The 16,564-nt window shown below is 40.6% G+C and overlaps 1 protein-coding gene across 1 annotated transcript in view; it reads left to right on the forward strand.

Moving 5' to 3' along the window:
• The window catches only part of DNER (delta/notch like EGF repeat containing), a gene marked incomplete at its 5' end in the record, with an annotated part of 323,030 nt that overhangs the window by 131,632 nt on the left and 174,834 nt on the right, over window positions 1-16,564 (forward strand). Inside the window, one exon of the mRNA XM_082657723.1 lies at window positions 262-428. Within this exon, the coding sequence (XP_082513849.1) occupies window positions 262-428 (167 nt within the window). The remainder of the gene's footprint in view (window positions 1-261; window positions 429-16,564) is intronic.

The raw sequence follows: 16,564 nt of genomic DNA on the forward strand, positions 1-16,564 counted from the left end.
TGTTACCCAAAGGTGAGTTGTCTATTAGCGATTTTATGGTATATTTTTGATCAAGCGGGAGACAGACGTGTCTAACGGTGTGGGAAATGACGGCCGTGAGTCCGCATGAAGTGGGCGCCTGTTTAGAAGATCATTTCCTCCATTTCCCAATACTTTTATGGATGTATGTGCCGTGTTTATTTTTATTTTGAATTTGATGAACTGATTCTAAGATGAATTTTTCTGCAAGGGACTTTCCATTGACATCGTTCTCATTTTCAGAATTCGTCAAGATGCCACTGCCTCACTGATTTTGCTGTGGAAGGTCACGGCCACGGGATTTCAACAGTGCTCCCTCATAGATGGACGGAGCGTGACCCTCCTCCAGACTCCCGGGGGCCTCGTCCTCTTGGAGGAGATGCTTGCCTTGGGGCACAATCACTTCATCGGTGAGTTATGGAAATCTTGTATCCAAAACCGCATCTGGTTCAACCCAACCTCGGTTTGGTGTTTAGAGATAGTATATAGGGAATTTTGCCCAGATAATCTGAATTCTAGCCATCAGCATAATTTCCTCCATTTTAGATGAGGTTTTTCTAATAATCAAAATTGGCTTCTAAGATAATATTTCCAGTGTGGCTCAAAATTGAAAAATTGTGGGCTTTGAAATCCAGAGACTGTATCCCAGTTCCAGCCAAAGAGTCCTAGATGCGTGGTCTTTGGCATTTAATGCTGTGAATCTCGGCTTCATTTTTTTTTTTAATTCATTTATTTTTGTTGCGTTGGGTCTTTGTTGCTGCACACGGGCTTTCTCTAGTTGCAATGAGCGGGGGCTACTCTTCATTGCGGTGCGCAAGTTTCTCATTGCAGTGGCTTCTCTCGTTGCAGAGCACGGGCTCTAGGCGCACGGGCTTCAGTAGTTGCGGCACGTGGGCTCAGTAGTTGTAGCTCGCGGGCTCTAGAGCGCAGGCTCAGTAGTTGTGGCACACAGGCTTAGTTGCTCTGTGGCATGTGGGATCTTCCCAGACCAGGGCTCGAACCCGTGTCCCCTGCATTGGCAGGCGGATTCTTAACCACTGTGCCACCAGGGAAGTCCTTGGCTTCATTTTTGACTCTTTAATCTTCTTTCTCCCAGAATTGTGGGCAACTTGAGGCATTGAATGTTGGTGTCTCAGAAGCAGCTTGGTTTCCACTTGATGTTGGCCTGACCCAGGGCCCTGGGCTCGGCACCTGAGCAAACAATTTATCACTTCTGAACCTCTGACTCAGAATAACTTGGGGGGATCACAACTCTCTTTGGGGTCCCTCTTGCCCACACCACCTTCCCCCATGGGTCACTTCTGAGTTTTCACATTTTCTCTAACATGGTTAAATCTGTCATTTACCTCTCTCTAAACTACCACATGTCCAATTAGCTGTTTTTAGTTTCCTCTGCCCTGGAGGAAGATGACCTTCAGAAAGTATGATTCCTCCTGACCCTTCCCCTCACCCCCCCACCCCCTCCTCCGGCTTCCCTCAAGGGCTAAGCTTGGGCAGTTTCCAGAGTACTTTCCCCTGGTTTAGCATTCTGATGGTATTCTGCCAGTTTTCTTCATTCCGGGGTTGGGACTTGTAACTCTAGCCGCTTACCATGCTGATAACTTCCTGACTTTATTCAGACTTGTTCCGTCCTGCAGCCTCAACTCAAAGATACAAGCTCAAGTTCAGACTCTATTCATTCCAGTCCAGTGCACCCAAGTGGCCCTCTGCATCCTGCTGTTAATGTCTTGTCCTGTTCAATCATATATTCTAACAGTCCTCACCTGGAGGATGAGGGCATTAGCGGGTAGAGGCAGCACCTGTCTCTCAGGGGTGTTGAAAGGGTTTAATGAAAATGGATGTGAAAATATAAATCACAAATGTTAGGGATGCTTTTGGTTGTTTTCACAATTTTTTTTCTGAGGTACACTAAATATTTTGCTAAATTAAATGGAAGCATTAAGGTGTATTCTCCAAGATATGTGTTTGATGCAAATATAATGATGACAAACTGGGAAAATGAAATGCTCAGCTCTGTATAATTTATATTGTATTTTATATTTGATCCTTCTCTGGTGATAAGGTCATTTCCCAATCTTCGGAAATCCAACAGGGGGTGGGGGGCAGGGATTTTATTGGGCAGAGAGAAGGTAAAAAGAAATCAGCTTGGGGAATGGACATGCTCGTAAAAGAGGGGACGGTATTCAACTTTGGACCAGTTTTTGGCTATTAAGATGGATACAGTACTAGATTATTAGTTAGAAATTGTGTGATGAAGTGTTGTCAACAGTCAAATCTAAATTTTACTCCCCAGTACAAGTAACTGTTATCTGCTTCCATATCTGTTGTAACAATTTATTTAAAAGGAAATAGTTTGTATATTTTGATCCATAGTTTCAATTTTATTTTATATTAATCTTTTAAGTTTTTCTTTTTAGTAGATTAGCCTGTTCTGTGACATGGAGCTAACATTTCAAGAAAATGTATGAGTTATCACTACTCTTTAAAATGTCATTAATTTTACCAAAATATATACATTCTAAATGTTACCTTACATTTTATACTACTTTGGGTTTTAACAAAACCATGATTTAGACTGATATTGGGAGTATATATATTGGGAGTATATCAGAATTTCAGGGATGAAAATTAATAAGAAAGATTTTCCAGTGTTAATATTTATTTATTCTTTTGAGGTACAAGAAATTTTGTGAACTCCAGCATAATTTGTGTTCATTTTGCTAATAGAAAATTTCATGGAAAAACATGTCTTTGGTTTGAAATGTCCCTTAGAGGAATAATTTCCAAAAATAAATTTGATATGTTAATAACTAAATTAAGGAATTCTTTCTCAAAGCTTATACTTTGGGTTATGATGAAGAGACAATGATTTTGATCCTTTATTTCTCTAAACCATTATTTTCCACTTTGAAAATTTGTGATCTGATATCCTTTTAAGTTTCCTAACTAGAGCCTCCTGTTTTTTGTTTTTTTTTTTTGCGGTACGCGGGCCTCTCACTGTTGTGGCCTCTCCCGTTGCGGAGCACAGGCTCTGGACGCGCAGGCTCAGCGGCCATGGCTCACGGGCCCAGCCGCTCTGCGGCATGTGGGATCCTCCCAGACCAGGGCACGAACCCGTGTCCCCTGCATCGGCAGGTGGACTCTCAACCACTGCGCCACCAGGGAAGCCCAAGCCTCCTGTTTTATGTGGCTTTGTAATGGAGCTCACCCTCTTTTAGTGTTATTCTTTTTAAAAATAATAGTCTTGTTTCACAAACTCCTTTCGAAAGAATGGCTGTCTTCCTCACAATGATAAATTGGCAACACTTACTCATGGCCAGCTACTTCTTTTTACAAAATCTTTTTATCGTAAAGAAACAAGATTTATCTTTTGTAATCATTGTGGAAGCCTTATGCTTACTACATTGACATGTGTTGAACTCTCTTTTTGAGAGTTTAATTTTTTTTAAGCAGCTTCTTATAATAATTACTTTTTTTTTTTTTTTTTTTTTTTTTTACAATACTGGGCTCTATAGACATGAGTACATTTTTAGCTAAGAACCAAAAGACTATTTTGAAGAATACAATGGCATTCATTCAACGGATGAACAAAGTGATGCCAGTGCAGGTGGGAGAAAACTTCCGTGCTGAAGGGAGAGGAAAGTTCCAGAGTTGTGCTGCTGTGTTTAGTCACTGCTGCTCCTTCCTAGAAAGAAACTTGAGGCCCTTTCAGGAACTGTCTCCTCTCTTTCCCTCACTCTCTGTAGATTCCCTTACATAACTAAGGTCCTAAGGAGTTTTAATATTTCTCTGCAACAGAGCAAAGGAATCCCTTTTGTGTCTTTGAGAGGCAAACTTGGTTGCCATTACCAGCTTTCCATAAATGTTTTAAAATTTTATTTTATATACTTTTATTTAAAATTTTATTTTATTTTAAATAAAATAAAATTTTATTTTATATACTTTTATTTAAACACTACTAGGATCCCATTTTTATTATAATAGTTATAAGCAATTCAAAAAATTTAAAAGCGCTATTTTAAAAATATAAATATCAGGGCTTCCCTGGTGGCACAGTGGTTGAGAGTCTGCCTGCTAATGCAAGGGACACGGGTTCAAGCCCTGGTCTGGGAGGATCCCACATGCCGCGGAGCAGCTGGGCCCGTGAGCCACAACTACTGAGCCTGTGCGTCTGGAGCCTGTGCTCCGCAACAGGAGAGGCCACGATAGTGAGAGGCCCGTGCACCGCGATGAAGAGTGGCCCCCGCTTGCCACAACTGGAGATAGCCCTTGCACAGAAACGAAGAACAAACACAGCAAAAATAAATAAATTAATTAATAAACTCCTACCCCTAACATCTTCTAAAAAAAAAATATATACATATAAATATCATTATTCCCAGTCAAACTCCATCTTTCTTTTCTGAGTAACCAATATTAATAATTTTGAGTTTTGTATTACATACAAATATTTTCAAATACACAAATTTACATTATAGTAAAGCAACTATACTCCAATAAAATTTTTTTTTAAAGTTACAGATGTTCTATATCCCTAACAATAGAGCAGTGAATGATTAAAAAGTTAAGCTGTAGTATACAATGGGATACCATGCAGCAATTTTAAAAGTCAGTATATTATGTTTGATGGAGGAAAAAAATCAAAGATTTAGTTTTAAATTTAAAAAATAAGTTGAAGAATATAATACTATGTCATATAAATGTTCTTTTTTAAAATTTATTGCTGAGAGCCTCACATTAATATTCTGCACCTTCCAGGTGATGAGAATGTATTTATCTTTGGCCTTTTCCATTGCTAGTCCATTTAATTTTTTCCAGTTTTCCTTCATTACCATGGCCTTATGAATACTTATCCTCTTTCACGGGAAGAAAGAGGTCATGTAACATTGTACACAACATGTGGCTCTTCCCTCTGGACCTCAGTGTACCAGCCCCTTTCCTCCTGTGCTGTCACCCAACTTCAACTCTTCCGCCCTTTTCTTAATTATCTCTTCTGTTTTCCCTAAATATGTCTCTTCCAAATACTTTTTTGCTTTATGCAGTGTTTTCGGGGCAAAGAACTAAATCGACCTTTGTTTAGCATCTTCTGCTCCACTGGAGGTACCCAAGGTGCTCATTAGCTCTGTGAGGATCCGTTCACCCAGTGCTCTCGATTCCCAAGTAGGAGGTTCATTGTTCCAGTTGCATTTTCATGAAATGCAGCTGAGGCTTCCCTGTCTGAAGTGGGTCATTTTTTGCTTTTGTTTTACTTGTGGTTGCTTGGAGACACTGCCATGATGGACCGTCTCAGGGGTGGGGTCCAAACCGGCCCTCTGGTGTGTTGCCTCTGTGTTGGAAAGCTGCTGGAGGTCTCCGTTTCCTTAGGGTAAAAGCTGCATTTGGACTCCTCCTCTAGGCTTTTATTTCTTCTCGTCCCTTGCCCTTAGGCATATTTCCCCTCAATTCTACACGGTGGACCTCTGCTCCAGCCACCTGCTACTTGTCCCATCCCCACCTGTACCTTCCCTGTCCTCCCATGCTCTCCATGCCTCAGACGGCCAAATCTCTATCTCTCAAGACCCCATTTATTTATTTTTTTAATTTAATTTTTATTTTATATTGAGGTCTAGTTGATTTACAATGTTATGTTAGTTTCAGGTGTACAGCAAAGCAATTCAGTTATACATACATATACATCTATTCTTTTTCAGATTCTTTTCCCATATAGGTCATTACAGAATATTGAGTGGAGTTCCTTGTGCTATACAGTAGGTCCTTGTTGATTATTTATTTTATATATAGTAGTGTGTATATGTTAATCCCAAACTCCTAATTTATCCCTCCTCCCCACCACCCCGAGCTTTCCCCTTCGGTAACCATAAATTTGTTTTTGAAGACTGTGAATCTGTTTCTGTTTTGTAAATAAGTTCATTTGTATCATCTTTTTAGATTCCACATATAAATGATATCATATGATATTTTTCTTTCTCCGTCTGACTTACTTCACTTAGTATGATAATCTCTAGGTCCAACCATGTTGCTGCAATGGCATTACTTCATTCTTTTTTATGACTGAGTAGTATTCCATTGTTGATATGTACCACATCTTCTTTATCCATTCCTCTGCTTCAAGACCTCATTTAAACTCTCCTCACTTGGAGTAGTATAGGATGAAAACAGCCAGCAAAAGATTCTGCTGTACAAGGATTCCCAAATCTCCTTAAATTCTTACAACTTCCTACAAACACACAGACGATCCGGGAATATCCTCATAGTTAACTCTCCTTCTGATCAGAAAACCCAGCAGGGCACGTGTACTTTACTGATACTTCTTGTTGATCGCTTGCTCAGAGGAATGCTGCTGCCCCCTCCCCTACTTTTCACTTCTGTGGTCTGTGTTTGTTGCTTCCTCAATCTGGTATTTTGCCTCTTTCCTCTTCCTTGAATTTATTTTCCTTTCCATCCAGCTCATCCTCTCTCCAGTCTTTTCTTTCTGGTAGTCGAGCTGCTTATATTTGTCTTTTTTTGCTTTCCTCATTCCCTTCTCCTGCTCATAAGCCATTACTTTTTCGATCACTTTTACCACATTTGTACCATTCTTTCTTACAGTTTTTAGTACATTTTTATGGCTAATTTATATTGTAAAAAGAAGTACATTGTATGTTAAATATAGACCAATGGTATATCATTTATGATCTACTAAAAAGCTGCTCTTGTAACTTTAGATCCACGTTTACTTCACAAAGGAATGAACAGTGGTGGCCTTGGAGCTGGGATCACATCTTCAAGATTATAGCTAGTAGATTAGCCACAGAGCTCTGGAAATCAGTGACTTCCAGGTCTTTGTAACTGCCATCTTAACTGGATTAGAAATGTTCCCAGTCTGCCCAGGACCCTTTTGTGACACCTGTAGAGTGCTTCAAATTTCCTGGATTCTAAATATCCAATTGAAAAAGATTCTTGTCTTGCAAAATTATTTGTAAAGCAGTGCATTCTGTTGATTTTCTTCTCTTGAGAAATAAGGAGAAGTTACCCAGTACTTGAGCAAGTACAATGAGGGTTAAGACTTTGATTGAGGTAATAAGATGGCTCTGGTGCAATGGACTTTCACAGCCCCAGTGGTTTAAATCTTTAGGGACTTACCTGTTACATTTGTTTTCACTGGCATCATGATGCTTCCTTGGAGACATAGTCTTTTGTAGTCTGTTTATAATGGCATGTTTAAAAAAATAGAATTTTCAATACACAACCAACAGATGCTGTTATTCTTAGGCAGAAGTTCCTCATGTGGGCTCGGTTGGCTCCTGGTTTTGCAATAGTTTTGGAGGTCAAAGGTCACTTCACGGAGCCCATGAATCTCCTGAAAATGTGCTGTAGACTTTTATGTGTTTGTGCATCTTTCTTTGGAGAAAGCCCAAACTCCAGTGGATGCTCAGAGACATCTGTGTCTCTAAAAATTTTAGAACCAACTCTTTAAGCTGTGTGTGATCATGTGACAATGTGTACATTTTCAACATTCTCTGCTCATTCAGTGACATTTCTTTTGACTGATTTACCTGCCTCCCAAATCTCCAAAGCAGGGAACGTAAGCTAGTTGTATTTATTTACATTTTTAGGCAGCAGGGCTGTGGTAAATACTCAGTTCCTTATTATTTTAGAAAATCTGCATTGCATGCCTTGTTTCTCAGGCACTGTGCTCACCTGGAAATGCCAAGGTGATTTAGGTGTGGTCCCTGAGTGCAGGGGCAACAAAGGTGGAGACAAGTGGTGTGTCAAAGAGGAAGGAGCAGGTAACTTTGCTGGGGGTGGAGCAGGTGTGGGTGGGGCGGGGGGAATGACAGGGCAGGCAAAGGATTCTTCTTGGCTGTACAAAGGGCAATGCATGACAATATGATGGCCCAAGAGTGTGTGTCATTAAGAGAGTTTAATAATAGTGCTAAAAATCGTCTAATGGCCATCACAACTGGAAATAGACTTTGATTTCAACAGGCACATAACAGAACCTTGGAAAATCCCACCCACTCCTCCAGCTGCCTCTTATCTTAAAAATACCTTTGAAGTTAAGTGCGCAAGGTGTGAGTTTTATTTCCTGGGTTCTCTGTTTATCCTCAACAGGTAAAGGAAGTCTAGACTTTGATGTGATTTTTCAGGTAGTCTTTCAGAATCTTTTAATAAAGCTCTCGTTTCTTACTGTTGACCTCTCTCTGTCCCATCCCTTCTGGGTAAACTATTCCTGTGAACCTTGTCCTTTAAAATGTAAGTTTCAAAAGTAGTTTAGCTGGAGTTGGAGTGTCTCATACTGTAAACTTGATGAAAAGAGGGATTTGGGCAAAAGTGCTCCCAAAAGCCAGGGGACACCATGAGGACCTCCCTAGTTGGGGTAAGGGTGGTAGGCAGTATTCAAAGCGGAAAATGTTCCAATAGAAAAGTAGGGACAGGAGATTTTTTTTTTTCTTGCGATGCGTGGGCCTCTCACTGCTGTGGCCTCTCCTGCTGCGGAGCACAGGCTCCGGACGCGCAGGCTCAGCGGCCATGGCTCACGGGCCCAGCCGCTCCGCGGCATGTGGAATCCTCCTGGACCGGGGCACGAACCCGCGTCCCCTGCATCGGCAGGCGGACTCCCGACCACTGCGCCACCAGGGAAGCCCCAGGAGATTTTTTAAACACCATGGTTTGGCTGGAGAGCTCCCTGGAGCCGTGCATAATGACCAAGATTAATTTTTTTGCCTGTGCCTATTTCTTAGCAATTTAGGCATCAGCTCTCTGGATGGGTCTTACTTTATCTTGGCCATTTTTTGATGAATTCTTGTGTTTCTTGCTCAGGAGTTAAAAGGAATCAGGAGGTAAATAGGCCAGACATTGCCCCTCCCCACCTGCTGTGCTTCTCCACCTCCAAGCTCCCTGTGGCCAGTCCCTGGCCATGAGGGTCATGTGGAGCCCCCAGGACCTGACTGCCTGTGGAAGACTCAGGGTGGTAGGAAAGGGGGTGGGAAGAGGGCCAGGTGTAGACCAGGACATGTCAGAAGAAAGAATTCCCATGTGGAGTAAAAGCTGCTTATATAAGTATAAGTTTTCCTCTTACTTGTTGGAAAAGGCCACTGGGAGATGCAGAGCCAGACTGATAATTCAACTCTTGCAACTGTGAAGACTTTATGGCCTACCTAGCTCTCTTGCATGCACTCAAGTTATATTTTTCCTGGCTCTGATGTCCATTTTAATTTGTATTTCACTATTTAATGGTATTCATTTTCTGTAAGTCCCTCAGACCTTCTAGAATGAATTAGGATACAAGGAAATAAGGTATTAATTGGGGCACTTAAAATTTCTGAATACTCTTTACTAGACCTTGATGATATCTTCATTGAGTATGGTATTTTTTAGACCCATTAGTATAGGGATGGGTATTTGCATCATAGCTCTGAACCAGTAAAGCAGGGTTGATTCTCTGACATGTCTTAACTCATCTTTCTTGTACACAGGTTGTTGCCCGACTATTTTCTGAAATCACCCCTTTCATTCTCGTAGTGTCTGAACCTGCCTTCTCTAGACCTGCTTAGTTACATGAAGCCTTCAGTCTCCAGGTCATTCTCCAACAAACGTGCAGTATTTTATGAACTCTTATTGGTGGAGGTGGATGGAGTATACATCTTACCATCCAAATCTGGGGCTCTGAGGTCCCTGGCCCCTTGGCTGTACATTGAGCTGGAATCTTCCTCTCTAAGCCCAGAAGTATTGAACCTCCTCCAGCTTTCAGCTGTGAAATCTAATTTCCTGCAGGCGTAAGGCCGCACTGTCTCTAGTTCCCCTTCAGGGCTATCACCCTGTCCGGCTTCTCTGCCCACGGTAGGCCCTCGTCTCTGTGGTCTGGACCCTGTCTTCCTTAAACTGCAGCAGTTCTGCCTGGACCACCCCCAGCTCTTGCACATTGATGCCAGCCCGGAGTGGAGCTGTCTTTTCCCCCTTCTGAATCGTGTGGTTTGGCTTGCTGGTCACCCTTTCCAGATGTTCATCTAACCCCAATCCTGCAAGTTTCCCACTTATTTCTCTCTCTATGTAGCTGGCATCATTTTTTTCCTAGCCCTGTCTCCTTTCCCTTCTTCCAACTCCTTTATAAAATCCTCACTTTTCCAGCCACTTAAGTCTCACCAACTCCTTTGATAATCACGTTTGCAGCCAGCATCATACAACTCAGCATCTGAATATTCCTTTCCTCTTTGATCTTTTTGTATGTTGATTTTATATCTTTAATTAGACTGTACACTTCTAGAGAGAAGGAACCATGTCATAGTTCCTTGCACTGTGATGGTCACATGATCACCTGAGTGATTACATTTTGTTCATATGTAACAGTTATTCTGCTCAGAAAATGCCATGTGAAGAAAAATTCCAGTTGCAAATGTTAACCTGAAGAATTCTTTGTAAGTTTTCACAACCCATCTCCGTGACACTTAAACTTTACCCCCCTTTATTACATTAAAAGTAGAGGATCAAATGAAGAAAAAAGGGAAAGAAAGAAACTTTTCATCGTTCTTTTGGGAAAGCTACATTTTGCACTTTGTCCTTTAAGATCTCTTGCTCTGGAGGCCAGGGTAAAATAGTCAAAGGAAGTTTGGAAGGGATGCCAGCTACAGAATCATTAACATACAGCTTTTGCTTAACGCTTCAGATTAGCAAAGGAAATGCAAATATTTCACCTTTTATTGGTCATCTTAAAGCCACAGTTGAATATGGTCTATTGAACTCCCTGAAACAGGGGGAAAAAAAAATTGGCAAAGTTCAACTAAAGGCAATAGTTGGAAGAGAACAGAAGCAGAAGTATAAGGCTGTCCTGAACAGCATAATTTAGATGAAATTGTTATAGCTCACATTTGTCTAGTTGGGAGTTTTATGTTAAATTTAAGTTTTACTTAAATTGAATCCACATTTCAATGTTATTAGCAATCAAGATTATTCTTTTTGATCTTTTTTTTTTTTTTTTTTTTGCGGTATGTGGGCCTCTCACTGTTGCGGCCTCTCCGTTGCGGAGCACCCGCTCCGGACGCGCAGGCTCAGCGGCCATGGCTCACGGGCCCAGCCGCTCCGCGGCATGTGGGATCCTCCCGGACCGGGGCACGAACCCGCGTCCCCTGCATCGGCAGGCGGACTCTCAACCACTGCGCCACCAGGGAGACCCATGATCTTTTTATTATTGGTAATGAATATTAGGAGTTTTGGTTGTTAGTTGGCCTTGAACTTCAGTGCTCTGCTATCTTCCTAAATATTGTCATGGTCAGCATTATTTATTGGTACCTCTTGATTGTGGTGATAAACCAGGCATTATTTTTAAAAAAATCTATTAGAAACACACATGGTCCTTAGAGTTGACAGTCTAATATTCACTGGGCCCTGTTGAGCGTTGGTTGGTCAAGCTGTGGTGGAATTGGGGCAGGTGAGTGAAGATAAATGAGACATTTCTCCTGCCCTTCAAGACAGCCCCTGGAATCAGGCTTCGTAGAAAGGCAGATTGCTGGCCTACAGAACATAGGTTGGTGGTTTTGCCAGAGGCAGTGGATGGGGTGTGGGGTGGGTGAAATGGGTGAAGGGGGTCAAAAGGGACAAACCTGCAATTAGAAGTTAAGTAAGCCCTGGCGATGTAAAGCACAGCATGGTGACTATAGTTAATAATACTGTATCGCATGTTTGAAAGTTGCTAAGAGGGTAGATCTTAAAATTTCTCATTTTAAGAAAAAAAATGTGTAACTCTGTATGGTGATGGATATTAACTAGACTTATTGTGGTGATCATTCTGCAGTATATACAAATACCAGATCACTTTGTTGTACCCCTGAAACTGACATAATGTTATATGTCAATTATATTTCAATAAGAAATAGATAAATAAGGAGAGCAAAGAGGCTGCAGGTAATTCTCCTAAAATGTGGGCCTAATGCATTAAGTGGTTTTCAGAAGCAAACTCAAGGTATGTCTTTATAACCATAAACTCTCCCTCTCTCCCCCTTCCCATTCTGCCTTCCCATTCTTTTTCTCTCCTTCTCTCAGCCCTTTATTTAAAAATAAGGATAGTGCTTTTTACTTATAGATTAATTTGGAAACATTAAATAATAAATAAAATTATTTTTATATTTTTAAGAACTTCTTGTTAACTAGTACCTTTTTACTTAATCGATAACGTGAATTTTAACCCAAATCTTATCCACAGAATTTGATTAAAATATTAAAAAAATTTTTTTCCCCACTTCTTTTAACTTAAAGACAAACCTTCTCAGGGCTTTGCCAGTTTAAAAGTTTTTCTGAGTTTCTGTCAGTGCATATTTCAAATGAGAAAGTAAATTCTTTCATTGCCTTTTTTACAGTCCACTTTCTGCTTCTCCGTAAGATCTCTTCTGTTTCTTCTTTCCAAGGGGGAGGGGAGGGAGAAAGGGAGGGAACGTGAAGAAGAGAGGTGGGAGAAGAATGGGAGTGGGGGGAGAGAGAGAGAGATTGATTATCAAGGCTGAATATATAAACATAAGGGAGTATGGTTTTTTCTCGCCAGAATGTAATTTTCCAATTTACTCTCCTTTGGAAAATAAAAGAAGGCTCTAGTGTCTATTTCTTATCATAAAAGTAATGCATACAAGAATAAGAAAAACTGAAATGTACTTTCTGTAATTCCCCATCCGCCACTGACAACCAGTGTTTACATTTTGTGGTATTTCCTTCCAGATACTTTCTTTATATGACAGTGTGTGCATGTACATACATGCTTTTTTTTTGGAAACAGAACACATTCATGTGCTGTCTGGTTACTTGCTTTTTTTCACTTAATGCATCATTGACATTCTTTTGTGTTAATCGATATAAACTTAGTATTCTTCTTAATGACCGTATAGAGTTCCACTGAATCAATGCACTATGATTTAATCAATATGCTATTGTTAAGCAATTATCTCCTTCGTTTCCTCCTTTCTTTTGCCTCTTTAGACAGAATTTCAAACATCATGATAACCTCATCTTCGTATCTTTTCTGGTGATCTATTTGGGTTACATTCCCAGGTATGGAATTTACTGGATCAATGCACATTTTAATGACAAATTAAAATATATTATCAATTCGTCCTTCTTCCAATTTTCACTCAGGATAGCCAGTTTATCTTTGGAATTGTGCCTTGTCCCCCTTCCATCAATTTTGACCAGATGCTTTTAACTAGATCCAGCTGGAAATTTACATACACCTCTTAGCAGCATCCTTAACAGTCTGAAACATTTAGGGATCTCCTCGAGGAGAAAAGTGGTCATTATCAGTTTCCAGAAAAAGGACAGTACAAATCTCTTTAAGCGGAAGATATTCAAAGTGGTTTCATTACAATATTGCATTTACACCTCAAAGTATGGTAAATGTAATGATTTCATTATAGCATTGAGTTTGCACATCAGAGTAAAAGTAAAATGGGGACAGGAGGATGGGGAATGAACACGGGGTTGCTGCTCTCACGGTCCCTACCACATCGTCCGGTTCTAGTGATGTTTCTCCCATTTAATGCTAAGCAAAAAACATCTACTAATATATTCCACAAGACTACAACCCCTGATTCCATTTCCACCTCCTTCTCTTAAATTATTTTGCTTTCCCACTTCAATATCCTGGAGATAGATGGTTAAGTTCCTTTTATCATGGACTTCTTATGAGGTCAGAATTCTTCCATGAGAATGGGGCAGAGGGTTTTCCAGAAAAGACATACATTTGGAAAAACTACCAGGGATGCTTTAGAGATGATCATTTGATTTTGACACAAAATCATGGTAGTTGTAATTGTTTTTCACAAAGATTTTGGTATCAAACTGAGAGTAGCAAGTAAATGGACTGAAATAGGGCATGTCAGCTGGAGAAGGTTATCTAGTTGGTGAGGAATATAAATAATTAGGATTGGATTTCAAAAAGACGCTCTTGCTTTCTCCTCTTTTCTCCTCTTTAGTGCTGTCTCTTAACATTTGGGTATTGAATGCCATGATATTTTTGGTATTCACACGCATCCTTAACAAGTACAATGCTCTCTTGGCTGTCCTGTTTTAATGCTGTAATTGTAAGTTTGACCTACAAAAGTTACGTTTGCTTGGTAGGCAAATGGAAAATCTCCTTAAATAAATACGCTGACGAATACTGTTTGGCTACGTCACTAATAACAGATGACAGCCTCTGGAACATGACCATGTGAAAAAACAGGATCTGCACCATCTGTGCATTTATCCACAGCCCTGTTTATCATCAACAACTATTTGTTGATTAATTACCATGTGTAGGACACAGTGTTCGGGACAGTGAATACGAGACGTAGAAGATCCCAACTCCTGACCTGGAGGGGTTTTAGCCTCCAGGCAAGCAGGACATACTCCATACTCATTATGTAACCCAGATACATTTTGTCATCCTGTGGCTCAGTCTTGTTCATAGAGTTACATTCGAATAAACAAAATCCAGTAGCCAAAAAATGAATTAAAAACACTTTAAATCTTCATTCATCTTTTTGAGGCAATATGAATAGGAGTGGGGAAAATGCATTTCTGTTGTGCAGCAAAAATCTTATCAATCTTATCTCCTCCTCACTGCTCTCTTAATAGTCTCTGTGTTTGCCACTTGCTTTGTGAAATTCTCTCTCCCACTCTCAACGTCTGCTCCCCAGAATCTCAGCCCAACACCCAGCCTTTGAGGCTTTTCCTCCTTTCTCTTCCTGTTATTGCATCTCTTTATTTTGTGTATCAGTGTAGCTTCTCTGCTTGTTTGTTTTTACTTCTTTTCTCTGTCTTGCCCATTACCTAGGTTCTCACTACAAAGAACTTGCCTGGGAACTGACCCAAGAAGTAAGAGTCCTTCCCCATGAGAAACGGAAGTAAGAGAAAGATTGTCAATATCCATGTACTAAGTCATTGTTTCTCCTGCTAGATATTAATGATTTTGAGATGATGTTCCACATAAAGTGACAAATGAGGAGATAAAGGAGTGTATATTAAATTTATCAGGTGAATTATACAGTCAATGTAAGGGCTACATGAATGCAGAATGGCAGAGTCATCACTAAGGGGAGAGTTCAGCTTTAGACTTGAGGTATATCTTGAGCTTGGCCTTGAACTCCGGAGTCAGTTTGAGAGGGAAAGACATTCGGGATAAGAAAAGTGGTGTGAACAATGATGTGCAAGGGAGGATGCATGTGTTTCAAAATAACAGACCAATTTGGCTGGAGCAGCAGATTTCAATAAATAAAGCATGGAAAATTAGGAAACGGAGAGGATGCATAAGCTAGACAGTGAAGGAGGTTGCATACTGTGCTAAGGGGTTTGTATTTAGCTTGTAGGCAGTGGTGAACAAGTTTTTCAGGAGGAGAAGTGCAGGTTGTGACAGTGGTGGTGGGATAATATGGTGAAAACTGTGGAGTAACGTTTGGTGGTGAAGATGAAGGGTCAAAATCAGCTGTCCTGGAGATTTAATCAGACAGACCTCCTGCAAGGGAATAACGGCCCTCGGAAACATTTGGTTTGGGCTTGTTTTAGTTTTTGTGCACGTGATCTTATTTTATAGACTATGTTGTTGAGGGACTTCCCTGGTGGTCCAGTGAGTAAGACTCCGTGTTCCCAATGCAGGGAGCCCGGGTTCAATCCCTGGTCGGGGAGCTAGATCCCGCATGAATGCCTCAACTAAGAAGCCTGCATGTCGCAACAAGACCCAGTGCAGCCAAAGTAAATAAATAAATAAATATTTAAAAAAAAAAGAATACATTGTTGAGCTATGTAGATGCACAGACCCCTACGTCCATCCATCATACATATGTACACACAGAGGTGCACATAGGTACGTATAAGACACACGTTGCATGTGCACACACACGTATGCTCGTTTGTGTATATACACATACACAGATGCACACTTGTACATAGATTCACCCATACAGAGATGCAAAGATGTGTATATGCACATATGTGTTTAAAGGACTTGATAGGTGGATAACTATAAAAAGGTACACAGCTTGCAGCAGGTAGGAGGGAGCATGTGGGGACCCATAAGACGGAGCAATTAGTTTGGAAAGAAACAGAGTTTTCAGAATTGGAAATAACGCTAGTATTTACATGGAGAATATAGTACATAACATTCATGAATGCAAAACAATCAGCAAATTAATGAGTTAATTTTGTATTAAGTTTTTATTTTAAGAAGCATTTCCTTTAGAATATGAAAGTGTGATTGGCTTCTGCAAACAAGCCTGATTCCAAAAGCTTGCATTTCACACTGGGGGGCTGAGTCTCCTCCTGTGGTGGCAGGCAGCCCCTCAACCAGGGCGGGCCTACACTCAGCATTAGAAATGGCAGCTCGAGAAGACGGAGGCCCACGTGATCTGTCCAATCATTCTTTCTTTGTTTCGGATGGGAACAGATGCACAAAGGTCCGTTTTGTTTTGCTTTGTATTGGATCTCTGCCTTACATACTGCGATGCCTGTTAGATTTTCCAGTAGTGAAGGCAGCCTGTCCAAACACAGTTAGATTGGGATTTCGAACAGTAAAGGTTCTAAGGGAGACGGAGAGAATTTTTAATTTGCT

The sequence above is a fragment of the Grampus griseus genome, assembly GCF_964374135.1.
Source record: "Grampus griseus genome assembly, chromosome: 7".
Lineage (NCBI taxonomy): Eukaryota > Metazoa > Chordata > Mammalia > Artiodactyla > Delphinidae > Grampus > Grampus griseus.